The 13,736-nt window shown below is 39.9% G+C and overlaps 1 protein-coding gene across 3 annotated transcripts in view; it reads left to right on the top strand.

Moving 5' to 3' along the window:
• The window catches only part of CAGE1 (cancer antigen 1), a 48,457-nt gene extending 35,238 nt beyond the window's left edge, over positions 1–13,219 (top strand). For all 3 annotated transcript variants that reach the window (XM_039254420.1, XM_039254419.1, XM_039254418.1), the window contains exons 10-11: positions 11,472–11,511; positions 13,036–13,219. In XM_039254420.1, the coding sequence (XP_039110351.1) occupies positions 11,472–11,511; positions 13,036–13,077 (82 nt within the window). In that variant the 3' untranslated portion in view covers positions 13,078–13,219. The remainder of the gene's footprint in view (positions 1–11,471; positions 11,512–13,035) is intronic.
• Positions 13,220–13,736: the final 517 nt, after the last annotated feature.

Raw genomic sequence — 13,736 nt, 5'->3', positions numbered from 1 at the left:
TAAGAACCACTGCCAGATATCATGTGAGATGATTTGCTTTAAGTGATAAGAATTAAATGTAGTCTGTTATATTCATGAAGACAGTTTTTAAAAATTATCATGAATTAGCTTTGATCTTTAAAAATATTTTTTGATGTTTTTATTAATTTTTGATAGAGAGAAAGCACAAGCTGGGGAGGGACAGAGAGCAAGGGAGACAGGAACCAAAGACAGCAGATATCCTGGTGTGGGGCTTGAACTCACGAGCTGTGAGACCATGACCTGAGCAGAAGTCAGATGCTTAACTGACTGAGCCACCCAGGTGGCCCAGCTTTGGTCTTTTTAAAAAGTGTATGCTGCTTCAAAAATTATCAAATATACCATTAGAACAATGTTTCTTTAAGTTGGTGCTATTCTGTTAAAATTTAGCAGTTTGAAGTATCTTTAAATATTTCCACTGAATATACTGTAAGTTTTCAATTTACATGCCTTGCATTTTAAAAACAGCTGCGTACTTAAAAAAGCCATTAATGATATTTGATTTTTCTAAAAGACTAAGTAAAAGAAGAAACTTGGTGAGGTCCATTTTGTGCATGCAGCCAGAGTAATCTTTCTGAAATATAAATCTGATTATGCTTCTTAAAACACTTTTAGTGATTTCTTCCACCACTTTTAGATAAAAGCAAAAATCCTTAACATGAACTAAAAATGTCTTCACGATATGGTTTCTGCCTGTGTCTCCAGTCTCATCTCCCCACTCCCTGCCTTGCCTTCGGCCACACTGGAGCATTATAGCTTCTCAAATACATTGCATTCCCTTTTGCCTCATGACTTTAGCATAGGCTGTTCCACCTGGAATGCTCAGGCTTTCCTCACCCCAGTTCTCTCCTACTGTTCTTGAAATCTCTACCCAAATGCCCTTTCCTTAGAGGTACATTCACTGTCTTCCCTCTCTGAGTAAGGCAGCTTTTCCGAAATGCTACAGAGATTCTAGTAATCATGCAACTCTCTCCCAAACACTGCTTTCTCTGCAATACCTGTGGCCAGATCAGTTTCAGGGGTAAAAGTCCCTGCTCCATATATATATATACACACACATACATACATACATATATTCCTGGTTCAGGGATAGTCTTCTATGAAATTTTAGACTTGTTCTCTGTACTCTCCTCCCCATCACATCTATGGTAACATCTTAGTGAGAGGTGGATCCTTTCACAAAAATATCCCAGTTCAGGGCACCTGGTGGCCCAGTCAGTAGAGCGTCTGATTTAGGTTCAGGTCATGATTTCACAGTTCATGGGTTTGAGCCCCATGTCAAGCTCTGTGGGGACAGCTCAGAACCTGGAACCTGCTTTGGATTCTGTGTCTCCCTCTCTCTCTGCCCACCCCCCAAATAAATAAACATAAACAAAAAATTTTTAAATATTCCTGTTTAACATACAGATGGCCAACAGGTACGTGAAAAGTTGCTCACTCACACCACTAATCATGATAGAAATCAGAACCACGATGAGAAATCACCCCACACCTATTAGAATGGCTATTAACAAGGCTGGAAATAACAAATATTGGCTAAGAAGTGGAGGAAAGTTAACTCTCATGCACTATTGATGGGAATGTGAATTGGTGCAGCCACTGTGGAAGACTGTATGGAGGTTCCTCAAAAAATTAAAGATACAACTACCATATAATCCAGCATTTCTACTTCTGGGTATTTATCTGAAGAAAATAAAAATTAACTTGAAAAGATATATGCACCACGTGTTTACTGCAGCATTATTTACAATAGTCAAGATACGGAAGCAACTGAATTATCCATTGATGAAAAAAAGAAAAAGAAAATGTGATATATGTATGCAATGGAATGTTATTCAGTCGTAAAGAGAAGGAATTCTGCCACTTGTGACAACATGGATAGATCTTGAGGGCGTCATGCTAAATGAAGTAAGTCAGAGAAAGACAAATACTGTATGATCTTGCTTATATGTGGAATCTAAAAACCAAAACAAAACAAGCTCATAGATACCGAGAACAGAATAGTGGTTGTTACAGGTAAGGGGTTGGGGGGGCTGGTGAAATGGGTGAAGGGGGTCAAAAAGTACAAATGTCCAGTTATAAAATAAGTCATGGGGATGTAATGTACAGCATGGTGACTATAGTTAATACTGTGTTGCATATTTAAAAGTTGCTAAGAGAGTAAATCTTAAAATTGCTCATCACAAGAAAAAAATCTTGTAACTCTATATGGTAACAGATGGCAACTAGACTTATTATGGTGATCATTTCACAATATGTGCAAATATTAAAGCATTATACTGAACATCTGAAACTGAAATGAAGTTTTATGTCAATTATATCTCTCTAAAAATTATTTTAAAAGCCACAAATCAGATAGCACTATTTTAAAGTGCATTAAACCCTTGAAGTGCAAACTCAGTCACTTAAGCATCCAACTTTGGCTCAGGTCATCATCTCACAGTTCATGAGTTGGAGTCCCACATCGGGCTCGCTGCTGTCAGCACGGAGCCCACTTTGGATCCTCTGTCTTCCTCTTTCTCTCTGCCCCTCCCCCTCATGCACTCTTTCAAAAATAAACAAAACATTAAAAAAATTTTTAAAAAGCTCCAGGACATGGGTCTTGATTTTTTTGGATGTAACACCTAAAGCACAGGCAACAAGACAAAAAAATAAATAAACAAGTGGGACAACATCACACTAAAAACGCCTCCTGATAAAAGAAATAACAATGAAAAGGCAACTTACAAAATGATAGAAATATTTGTAAATCATATAACTCACAAGGGGTTAAAATCTAAAATATGTAGAGAACTCATACAACTTAATAGCAGAAAAACAATCCAATTTTAAAATGAGCAAAGGACCTGAATAGGCATTTTCCCAAAGGAGACATTCAAATGACCAACAGGTACATGAAAACATGCTCAAAACTACTAATCATCAGGGGAATGCAAAATCAAAACCACAATGAGATATGCCTTCATACTTGTTAGAATGGCTATCACCAAAAAGACAAGAGATAACAGGTGTCAGCAAGGATACAGAGGAAAGGGAACCCTTATGCACTGATGGTGGGAATATAAATTGGTGCACCCACTATCGAAAACAGTATGGAGGTTCCTCGAAAAGTTAAAAATAGAACTACCACATGATCTACAATTCCACATCCTGGTGTTTAGCCAAAGAAATGAAAACACTCAAAAAGATATGTGTATCCTTATGTTTATTGGAGCATTATTTACAATAGTCAAGATATGGAAGAAATCTAAGTGTCCATAGATGGATGAATAGATAAAGAAAATGTGGTATTTACATACACATGCACACACACAGAGAAGAATATTATTCAGTCATAAACAAGAAGAAAACCCTGCCATTTGCAACAACATGGATGAAACTTGAGGGCACTATGCTAAGTGAAATAAGTCAGAAAAAGACAAATGCTCTGTGATCTCACTTACATGTGAAATCTGAAAAACAAAATAAAACAAAACCCAACCCATAGAAAAGATCAAATTTGTAGTTAACAGTGGAGGGGGCTGTGTGGAGGCATGAGAATTAGGTGGAGGTAGTCAAAAGGTACAAATTTCCAGCTATAAGATATGTAAGTACTTGGGATGAAGTGTACAATATGATGATTATAGTTCAACATTGTTGTATGGTAGATATTTTTTTAATGTTTTATTTATTTCTAAGAGAGAGAGAGAGAGACAGAGCGTGAGCAGGGGAGGGTCAGAGAGAGAGGGAGTCACAGACTGAAACAGGCTCCAGGCTCTGAGCTGGCAGTCAGCACAGAGCCCGATGCGGGGCTCGAACCTACGAACCGCGAGATCATGACCTAAGCAAAAGTTGGACGCTTAACCGACTAAGCCACCCAGGCGCCCCTGTTGTATGGTATATTTTAAAGTCACTAAGAGTAAATTATAATATTTTCATCACAAGGAAAAAAACTTTTACTCTTTTTTAAAAAATTTATTTATTCTGAGAGAGAGAAAGAGCATACCTGTATGAGAATGGGAGAGGGGCAGAGGGAGAGAGAGAGAGAGAAAATTAAGTAAGCTCTATACCCAGCACAGAGCCTGAGGTGGGGCTTGACTCAGGGCTCTATCTCACGACCATGAGATCAGGACCTGAGCCCGGATCAGGAGTCAGACACTTAACCGACTGAGCCACCCAGATGCCCCTATTTTCTCTTTTTTATTTTTCATGTATTGATATGAGATGATGGATGTTAACTAAACTTATTGTGGTTGTGGAGAAATAGGTTCTACTTACATAAATGGGTTAGGAAAAGCTTGGGGCAGAAAGCTGCCACCATGGGGCAAAAACCCTCGAGGTTAGGAAGCAAGATATTATAATGGGATCACGAATAGTTTCCACTCAGACACCAATATACTATTGTACCTTGATCACAAATTTCACTTGCCCCCAAGACCCTTTGCTTACACACAAGTTAATGATTACTAACTATCCGATAGCTTTCTTCCATTACCACGTGTGTAAGATCTTGTTTTCTTCACGTTCACCATGTGGGTAATATCTTGTGAGCTCAATAAATACAGAGACGAAACCCCTATTTGGGGCTCTTGTCTCCTCCTAGACATTAGCCTTTCTAGTATTCAATTCTGCATCTGCTCTCTTGGTGGACAAGAGAGAACTCCACACTCATAGTCTGCAACATGTGGTGACCATTTCACAGTATGTATAAGTCAAGTCATTATGCTGTACACCTTAAACTTATGCATTGTGTCTCATTAAAACAAAAAAATTTAAGCTTCTGCTCTTCAGGAGACAGATAAATGAATGAAAAGACAAGCCATAGCCTGAAAGAACACATTTGCAAGTCATATATTTGATAGAGAACTTTTATCCAGAATACATAACAAATCTCAAAACTTGACTAAAATGGCAAAGATTTGGCGCACCTGGGTGGCTCAGTCAGTTAAGCATCTGACTTTGGCTCAGGTCATGATCTCATGGTTCGTGGGTTTGAGCCCCGCATCAGGTTCTGTGCTGACAGCTAGCTCAGAGCCTGAAGCCTGTTTCGGATTCTGTGTCTCCCTCTCTCTCTGACCCTCTCCTGCTCATGCTGTCTCTCTCTCTCTCTCTCTCAGAAATAAATAAAAACATTAAAAAAATAAAAATAAAATGGCAAAGATTTGAACAGAAATTTCACCAAGAAGATATATGGATGATGAATAAGCACATGGAAAGATACTTAACATCATTAAAAGACAAATTAAAACCACAATAAATACCTCTACACAACTACTGGAAGTTTTCAAAGACTGACTATACCAAGTACTGGCAAGGGTGTGAAGCAGCTGAGCAGCTCAGACCATCCTGGTGGGAATGGAATATGGCACAGCCACTTTAGAAATGGTCTGGCAGCTTCTTACAAAGTTACACAGACACTACTGTATGATTCAGCACTCCGATGTGTTGATCCAAATGAGGAGGAGATGACAATATTAATTAGGCCTTCTGTTTACAAACAGCTTGAGTCTATCATGCTTCATTATTAGAGAAAATACCATGGAATAAATCTTTATATTTCTAGACTTGTGTACACACAAAGATGACTGTTCATGCGAGCTTTATTTGTCATAGCCCAGAGCTGGAAACAACCCATATGTCCCTCAAATGGTAAAATAAAAAATTGTAGGATAGCCATACAGTGGAATACTACTCAGTGATTTAAAAAAAAAAAAAAAAAGAAGAAGAAGAAGGAAGAATGAACTCTTGGTACATGCAACAACATGGATCAATCTCAAAATAATTGGACTAAATGTAAGATTCCCTTATATAAACTTCTAGATAGTGGAAAGTAATCTATAGTGAGAAAAAGCAGGTCAGTGGTTGTCTGGGGACCTGGAGGCAAGGAGGAATGGGAGTGAAGGATTATGCAAGTACATGAGCAAAATTCTGAAGATGATGGATATGTTCACTATGTTCATTGTAATTATTGTTCCCTTGGTGAATATATATATCAAAGCATCAAACTACACTTTAAAAGTGTGCAATTCATTATATGTCAGTTATATATTAATAAAGATGTTTAAAAAAACAAAAAAACAAATGCCAGTGCTAACACAGACTTTAAAATGGGTAAGTATGACTTCCACTCCCAAGCATACCATCTGTTGGCATGGTCCAGTTAGCCCCTTCATTCTGCTGGATGGCGTTACTCTGCTTACTTGGCTCCCTACATGTGCTGCCAGTGTCCTTCAGGACATTGCCTCCCCCATGGAAACCAATGACTCCATTTACTTGGGCTTAGGTTGTGACTTTCTGTCCTCAGCTCTATGCACAGGAGGACTGTGTATAAGTATGTTCCAGTGGTGCTTGTAGCACACTTAGGAGAACTTTTCACTCTCTCTCCTTTTTTACTTCTTTTTAAAGATGTTTTTTAAACAATTTTTCTAACATTTATTTACTTTTGAGAGAGAGAGACAAGCATGAGCAGGGGAGGGGCAGAGAGAGAGAGAAACAGAATCCACAGCAGGCTCCAGGCTCCGAGCTGTCAGCACAGAGCTGGACGTGAAGTTCAAACCCAGGAACCATGAGATCATGATCTGAGTGGAAGGGCAACGCTTAACCAACTGAACCCCTTCAGTCTCTCTCCTTGAGTATCCTCTTCCTCCAAGACTTGGACTGTTGTTTGTGAACTCTAGAAAAACAGTGATTTATTCCATGGCATTTTCTCTAATCATGAATCATGAGAGACTCAAGCTGTTTGTAAACAGAGGGCCTATTTAACATGTTCATCCCCTCCTGGGTGGACAACATTTCCCCTTTAACCTTTGAAAACAAAAGCCTGATATCTCTGGACAATAATGCAGAGGTTTCAAAATGACACCGTATGAGGCATATCCCAAGGTAGATGTGTTTTGTTTGGTCCATCTAATGTTTAAAGTATTTTTGAAATATTGCCAATATTTTAAAAAAGGAAGATTTCCTGTAAAAAGTTAGATTTCCATCTTTTCTTTAAAATTGAGATCTGACATCAGTACTGCACCATTCCCACATGGCAACATCAGGCAAGAGCCAAGTAGCAACTTTGTCCTTCAGGCAAGGAATAGGTGTGATTCCATCCCAATCAGATGGGGGTTTCCAAATGTGGGGCAACTGGATCGCCAGTGCTATGGGCAGTGAAAGAATTCACCTGAGACAGAACAAAGGAGATAGAAGTTTACTGAATACACCACAAGGAAGCAGCCAGCAGGACAGCAAAGGAGAGACTGACTGTGACACAAGGCAGTGGGTGGGGACTGTATTTAAAGAAGGGAGGTGAGGCGGTATGGGAACCAATGGAATTCCACCCCCCCCTCTTTTTTTTTTTTTTTTGTAACTGCCTGGCTGTAAGTAATCCATTGGTCAGCTAGGGCTTATGGATACTTTGAGGTGGGTTGCCTGATGGGCTGATCTATATTCAGCCAGGGGGTTGGAGTCACTGTGGGCCCTTTTGGCCTTGATCAAGTTTTCATGGCTCAGGTTTGTTATTTAAAAGTGACCCCTACAATAGGGGTAAATGCTCTCTGGTTTGTCCAAATTCCCCCTTACTTTATTCAGTTTACATACTTGCTTGACTCTCTCATAGGCATTTGAGGTAATGACCCCTGCAAGAGAATTTTCTATCCTCCACAGATCTGTTTACTCTCCATAGTAGCCTGAATAACAGCTTCCCAAAGACATCCAAATTCCGTTCCCCAGAGACTTGTGAATGCGCCCTCATATGGTAGAAGAGACTTTGCAGATGTCATTAAATGAAGGATCTTGAGATGGCAAGATTAGCCTGGATTATTCGGGTGAGCCCTAAATGCAGTCCCAACTGTTACAAGAGGGAGGCAGAGAGGTCTGATGACAGAAGATGGCAATATGATCAAGCAACAGGAAGAGTAAAGGCCATGTGCCGAGGAGCCAGGAACCAAGGAATTAGGACAGCAGCCAGAGAGGGAAAAGGCAAGGCAAAGAAGACTCCTTCTGAGCCCCTGGAGGGAGCACATCCTTGCTGGCACCTGAGTTAAGCCCATGGCATCTGATTTCAGACTTCTGACCTCCTGAACCATGGGAGAATAAAGATACGTTGTTTTAAGCCTCCAGGTTTGTAGTCAGCTGTTTCAGCAGCCACAGGAAACTAATAAACTGTCCCTGAATGGGAAAGGGAGTTTGGGAAGAGACTACTTTAATTGAATTTGCCCTCCTAGAGGCAAGAAGGGAAACTGCTGGTATCTCTCTTGCTAAAAGCCATAAAAGTAGAACACCAGCAAATCTCTTACAGGCCACCTGAGTGCTGTGATCCTTCCTACGACACTATTACACATTTCCTCATGTTAAAGCAGTTCACAGCTCAGGAGTTGTGCTTTTAAAAGAATTTTTTAAAAATGTTTATTTATTTTTGAGAGAGAGACCATGAGAAGAGGGTCAGAGAGAAGGGAAGAGGATGTGAAGCAAGCTCTGCACTGACAGCAGTGAACCCAATGAAGGGCCGAACCCACAAATCACGAGATCATGACCTGAGCCTAAATCAGATGCTCAATTGCTCAATCGACTGAACCACCCAGATGCCCCCAGGGGCTGTGTTTTTAACGTGTTACTCCCAGGATCATGTTGGGTTTCCTCATGCAAAGGGATCAGTTCTCTACCCACTGTCTGTGTAAATGAATAGAACGTCTGTCATTTTATAGGTTTACTACTATCTACTTTCCTTCTTCACTACTGGAACCTTAAAGGAAGAAATTGATTAAATAATTTGAGTTGCTAGGAAAGAATCCCAAATTCTCCTATGGTGAGGTCGATGGATGATATACAGATAGCTAGATCACTATATTTATCATCTCAAATCCCCCAGTGAGTCCAACAAAATATTAGTTTAAAAAAGTCAGTTTTAGTCATAAAATTCAATTGTTTCTTCCTTCAGTCTAGAAGAGAGAAATAAACATTTGGAAGATTTAATTAGGAGGCCCAGAGAGGGAGCAAGAAAATCAAAGTGAGTTTTTCTTTGTTTCTAAATAATAATGTCTTAAAGACATTATTTAGAACATAAGTATAATGAATAATATATTTTAAAACTTTTTTTTTCCTTTTCCTAATTTAAGATACACTATATCCAACTGTTTGGTATTTTGTCTGGCATAAAATAGTTGCTTGACAAATGTTTTTTGTAGAACTTGAATTGGAAAGCCGGAATACCTGCTCTTACGGGACTTACAATCACCTCTAAGGAAGATACTATAAAGATATGAGATAAGATTTTGTCTACAGCAAAACAGCTTACATATATACTTTATGACCAGATTATCTTACACTACTGTTCAATTTTATAATACATTATTTCTGTAGATTTGATGCTACAAGGTATATGCACAAATCATATGGGGTTGATTAAGACCATAGCAGGATATTAAAATGGGATTCTTTCTGGCCTAGTCGCTGAGGTGCTAATAAAACAGTTATTAAAGTACTCAAAGGGAGGGTGAATTTCCCCTGTTCCGAGTTTCCGAAGGAAATTGCAAAGAACCTGTTTCAGGACTCCTATCTCTTGGCCAGATCCAATGTGTAGAAAGTGTGGAGAGTAGGGAAGAGTGGAAAAGAAATTTCTTTGAATCCATCGTGTAATGAGCTCCCATCGCCCCCAAGTAATTCTACCTCTTTTACTTAGAGCCTACTATGGGGGTTTCCAGAAGATCACCTGGAGAGCTTTGATATGCATGTCCTAAAAATTGGGAAACAGAGGACCAGTGATGCACCGTGCCTGAGATAACTAAAGCAGCCCCCGAGAGGGGCTGTGATGGGGTGGCCTGTTCTCTCTGAGCTTGCCAGCAGGACAAAAGATGTTTGTCATAGTTTCTTAAGAACCAGACAGGAGAGAGTCAAGTTCTCCTAGGCTCTGCCCAAAGCTGCCTGGGGGAATACCAGCACCAAGAGGCTAGAAGGGAATGCCAGATTTTTAGAGGCTGATACTGATGAAGGAGTATCAGGTGACCACCAGAAGAGAGATGCATTGGCTTAGGTCAAGGGAACTATAGGACAGAGGTCCCTAGCAGTGGCAAGCTCTACAAACAAAATCAGCTGAGCCACTACAAGCCCAGGACTGAAGCCACCAAACCAAGTAAAAATGTCCCAGTGCCTTACTTCTCCTTCCTCTTTCTACAAATGGAGGAGATGGAGAATGAAAAGGGAGCAGAAATTGACCTCCAATGGCAGGTGGTGTTCCCCAACTACAAGCCTTAGCTTGGAGAAGGGGAGAAGTCCTACTTCTGAATGAAGATGAAAGGATTAATATGTAAGAACGGCCATTCTGCTTACTGAATTGAGATTGTGTTCGTGCCTCACAGTGAGGACTGACCTCATCTTAGAGTAAGCCAACAACATCACTGGGCACTCTGCATATTTAGCCAATGGCAAAGGAGAAGCTTCCTTGAGTGAAGAAAGCCTAAAGCAGAAATGGGTAGCAGATATGAAAGTTGTATTTTTGACTATGTCGTGAGTCATGAATGTTGAGCATACCATTTGCAATACAACTGTTTTGAGAATTAAAACCCCTTAGCAGATTATCCTACTATTTGCAACTATGATTTTTCCCCCTAATATGAAAGAATATGATCTGATGCCTGGCATGTTACAGATGCCCCATACTTGCTAATTTAAACTGAGTATGAACCTTCTCTGAATTGCTATCAGAAACTGTGGAATATTTTCTCCATCCTTATTTTAAAATAGGAAAATTAGCATGCAAATTCACAGGTTTCACTAGTTCAGCTAGTTGTTTACCTAGCCTGTTTTCACAGTGGATTTGAGGCCCATTTGTATAGACTTCGAATGGCCTTTGAAGCCAGGGGGTAAGCTGGAGCAGAAGAGCCCTTTCCGGCTGTGCAAGGCTATTTCTTAGAAAACTGGAGACTTACAGGAGCCTTAAGCCAATACCATCCTTAAGGCTTTCCCTGGGCCCGGAGAACGCGCTTTAGACTCTGCACCGCCTCAGAGTTGTGATGCTCCTGGTGCCTATTGTCTTCAATAGTAGAAAGAGTGGGAAATACGGAGACCAAAGTGAGCATGTTAGTAGTTTCAGATGTCTTTTTTTTTTTTTTTTTTTTTTTTTTTTGCCTCTAGTTCTTTATCACTTTCAAGGAGCCAGAATCTTATCCTAAAGAAGTCCATGAGAATGTTAAAACACAACAAGACTGTGGACCAATAATTTTATTTAATTGCAATGAGACTGATCCATATATTACACACTGAAAAGCTTTCTCTGAATCTTTTAGGGGCTGATAGTTCTATCCTAAATGGCAAGAACATATTAAATAATGGCATACTTGTTCACTAGTTGAACTATTTTGTCCTCCTCACCACTGCCACCACCACCCTGTTTTGGTTTGTTTGGTTTGGTTTTTTGGTTTTTTGGTTTTTTGGTTTTGGGTGTTTTGTTTGTTTGTTTGTTTTTTACATTGTTCTCTTTCTATCTCCTACAGACCAAGAAGATTAGAAAATCATCCAAAGTCCTTGACCGTGGTAGGTCATACTGATGATCACTATTAAGAATGTTCTGTTTCCATGTAATTCGACCCTAGCTCAAGATTAAATAGGAGTTCCTGAAGTTACATTTCAGTAATGGTCAGTGTAGCTTTCCTTCCTGTCCTCAGATGAGGCCTCTTCGGCCTCTGATCGTCATACATCCTGTAACTGGGAAGCCCTCCTTCTGAAATTGTCCTTAGGTTGGTCCTTATTGTTGCATCCCTACAGCTGCTGCCTCATGTCAGGCCCTCATCATTTCTCATCTGGCCTATGACAGTCATCTACTTGCTTCTGCCTCCAGTTTGGCACCCCTTCCTTCCATCCTCCGCAGAGTAGACAGAATGATCTTTCAGAAGCAAAAAGGATGATGCCCCTTCCCTGCATGCCTTTCCTCAGTGGTTCCCAAGTTGATCAGCATTCTGGATCAAATCCAGCTCCTTAGCACAGCATATCAGGTCCTCTATGACCTGGCCCTCGCCCCCCTATCCAGCCTTCTCATTCACTGCTTCCTCCCTGTCATCATACACCCAACTACATCTAACCACTTGCCACTTTCCAAACATGCTATGTTATTTCTATGCCTTCCTGTGACAGTCCCTACAGCTCCCCCTGCCAGGAATGCTCTCTCTCAATTCCTTTTCTCCTGTACTTCTGTTCCCGCCTCACGGACTCACCTGGCAGCTCAAGCTCTGGCTCCTGTAGGAAGCCTCTCCTGCTCTGTCTCCCACACAGAACTGACTGGCTTCCTGCCACATGCCCACACTGTCCCCTTTGATAGAACAGCACCTGCAAATTACTGTTCTATACTTGCATGTCTTGTAACTTGACTAGAACACTTTTAGTGCAGGAATTGTCTCATATTCATTGTGGTAGCCCTCAGCACTGATCCCCTAATAGGGACTAAATAGGAGGGAGTGTTAGACAGACTCAGGACCCAGGACCAGTGCTACGCATGGTAGACTAATTCCTAATAGAAGATGTAGCCACTCGTGCCCTTGTCCTACCTCAGGCCAAGGGTATGTATTCACGCAAACCTGTGGCCTATTTATGACATAGCTCTGTGGAAGAGGGGTACAGTCAAGGGCATGTCTATATATTCCCTCCTGAGACCCAGCTGTTCTAATAGTGGAGTTATGAGAATACCCTAGTTATAGTGTGCTGGTATGCAATTTTATGAATTATTTAGATTCATGTTTCTATTCCTTCTTCATTCTGCCAGCTGGCAGCCAAACCAAGGAAGATGAAACTCAGCCACCCTTGTTCCTTACCATATTCCATAATGGGACAAAGGTTGAAACCAACAGAAATATTTATTAAAATATAGTATTGGTGTTATCTGTGAAGTTTATCTATCTGCAGGTTGTACTCCTTTTCCATGTGTATATAAGAATTAGCTGTTTATGCAGTAAGAATTGTATACATAATCAAGAATTCCATATGTAATCAAGAATCAGTTGTTCTGTCACTGAATGCCTGTGTTTCCTAAAAACTTATGATACATTTTTTTCCTTTCATTTTTAGATGCCAGATATTTTAGAAGGAAATAGAAGTTATTTAGATTAAACATGATTGAAGATTAAACATTAATCATTTTTGTCCACCAATCCAGGAGCAAAGTCATTACCAAGTATAGTAACCAGATCAGTAATACAAATGATACATTAAAATTTGTATAAATGATGAAATTATACATTCCAAAAACTGATTACTTTTCTTCTAATTTATTCCTGTGAACAACAAAATATATTTCCTTTAACATAAACAGAGGAACAAGTGGCTTCTTTTCCAAATGTCTATTTTCATTCACACAATATCACTGCCATATTATCAAGCCTTTAATGTAATGACACAGAAAAATAGAAATGTATCTCATTTCAGCTTTTTGTTCCTGCCTGCAGGACATCCTTTTTCTCTCCCAGCAGGCAGGCTCTTCTTACTACCAACCAAATTTTAAGACACTAATTCTGAAATCTTTTGGCATTAAAATGCAGATTAAAGAGGAGAACTGGTCCTTTGAGACCTAACTCTTATAATTTCTACTTTTACATAGTTTTGAGGAATTAGTTCTGAATTTAAACAAAGGAACCAGAGACAGCTGATTTTGTGAGATGTATCAGAAAAAGAAATGTACCCACGTGCATATTATTCTTTTGCTCAATCCCAGAGCCAGGATGGAGATGTGGCTGTTGAATCAACTACTAGAAGGGAGAAATTATTTTAGC

Source organism: Hyaena hyaena, unplaced genomic scaffold, assembly GCF_003009895.1.
Source record: "Hyaena hyaena isolate Hyena2069 unplaced genomic scaffold, ASM300989v1 scaffold_481, whole genome shotgun sequence".
NCBI classification, from domain to species: domain Eukaryota; kingdom Metazoa; phylum Chordata; class Mammalia; order Carnivora; family Hyaenidae; genus Hyaena; species Hyaena hyaena.
This window is presented reverse-complemented; position numbering and strand designations above follow the sequence as displayed.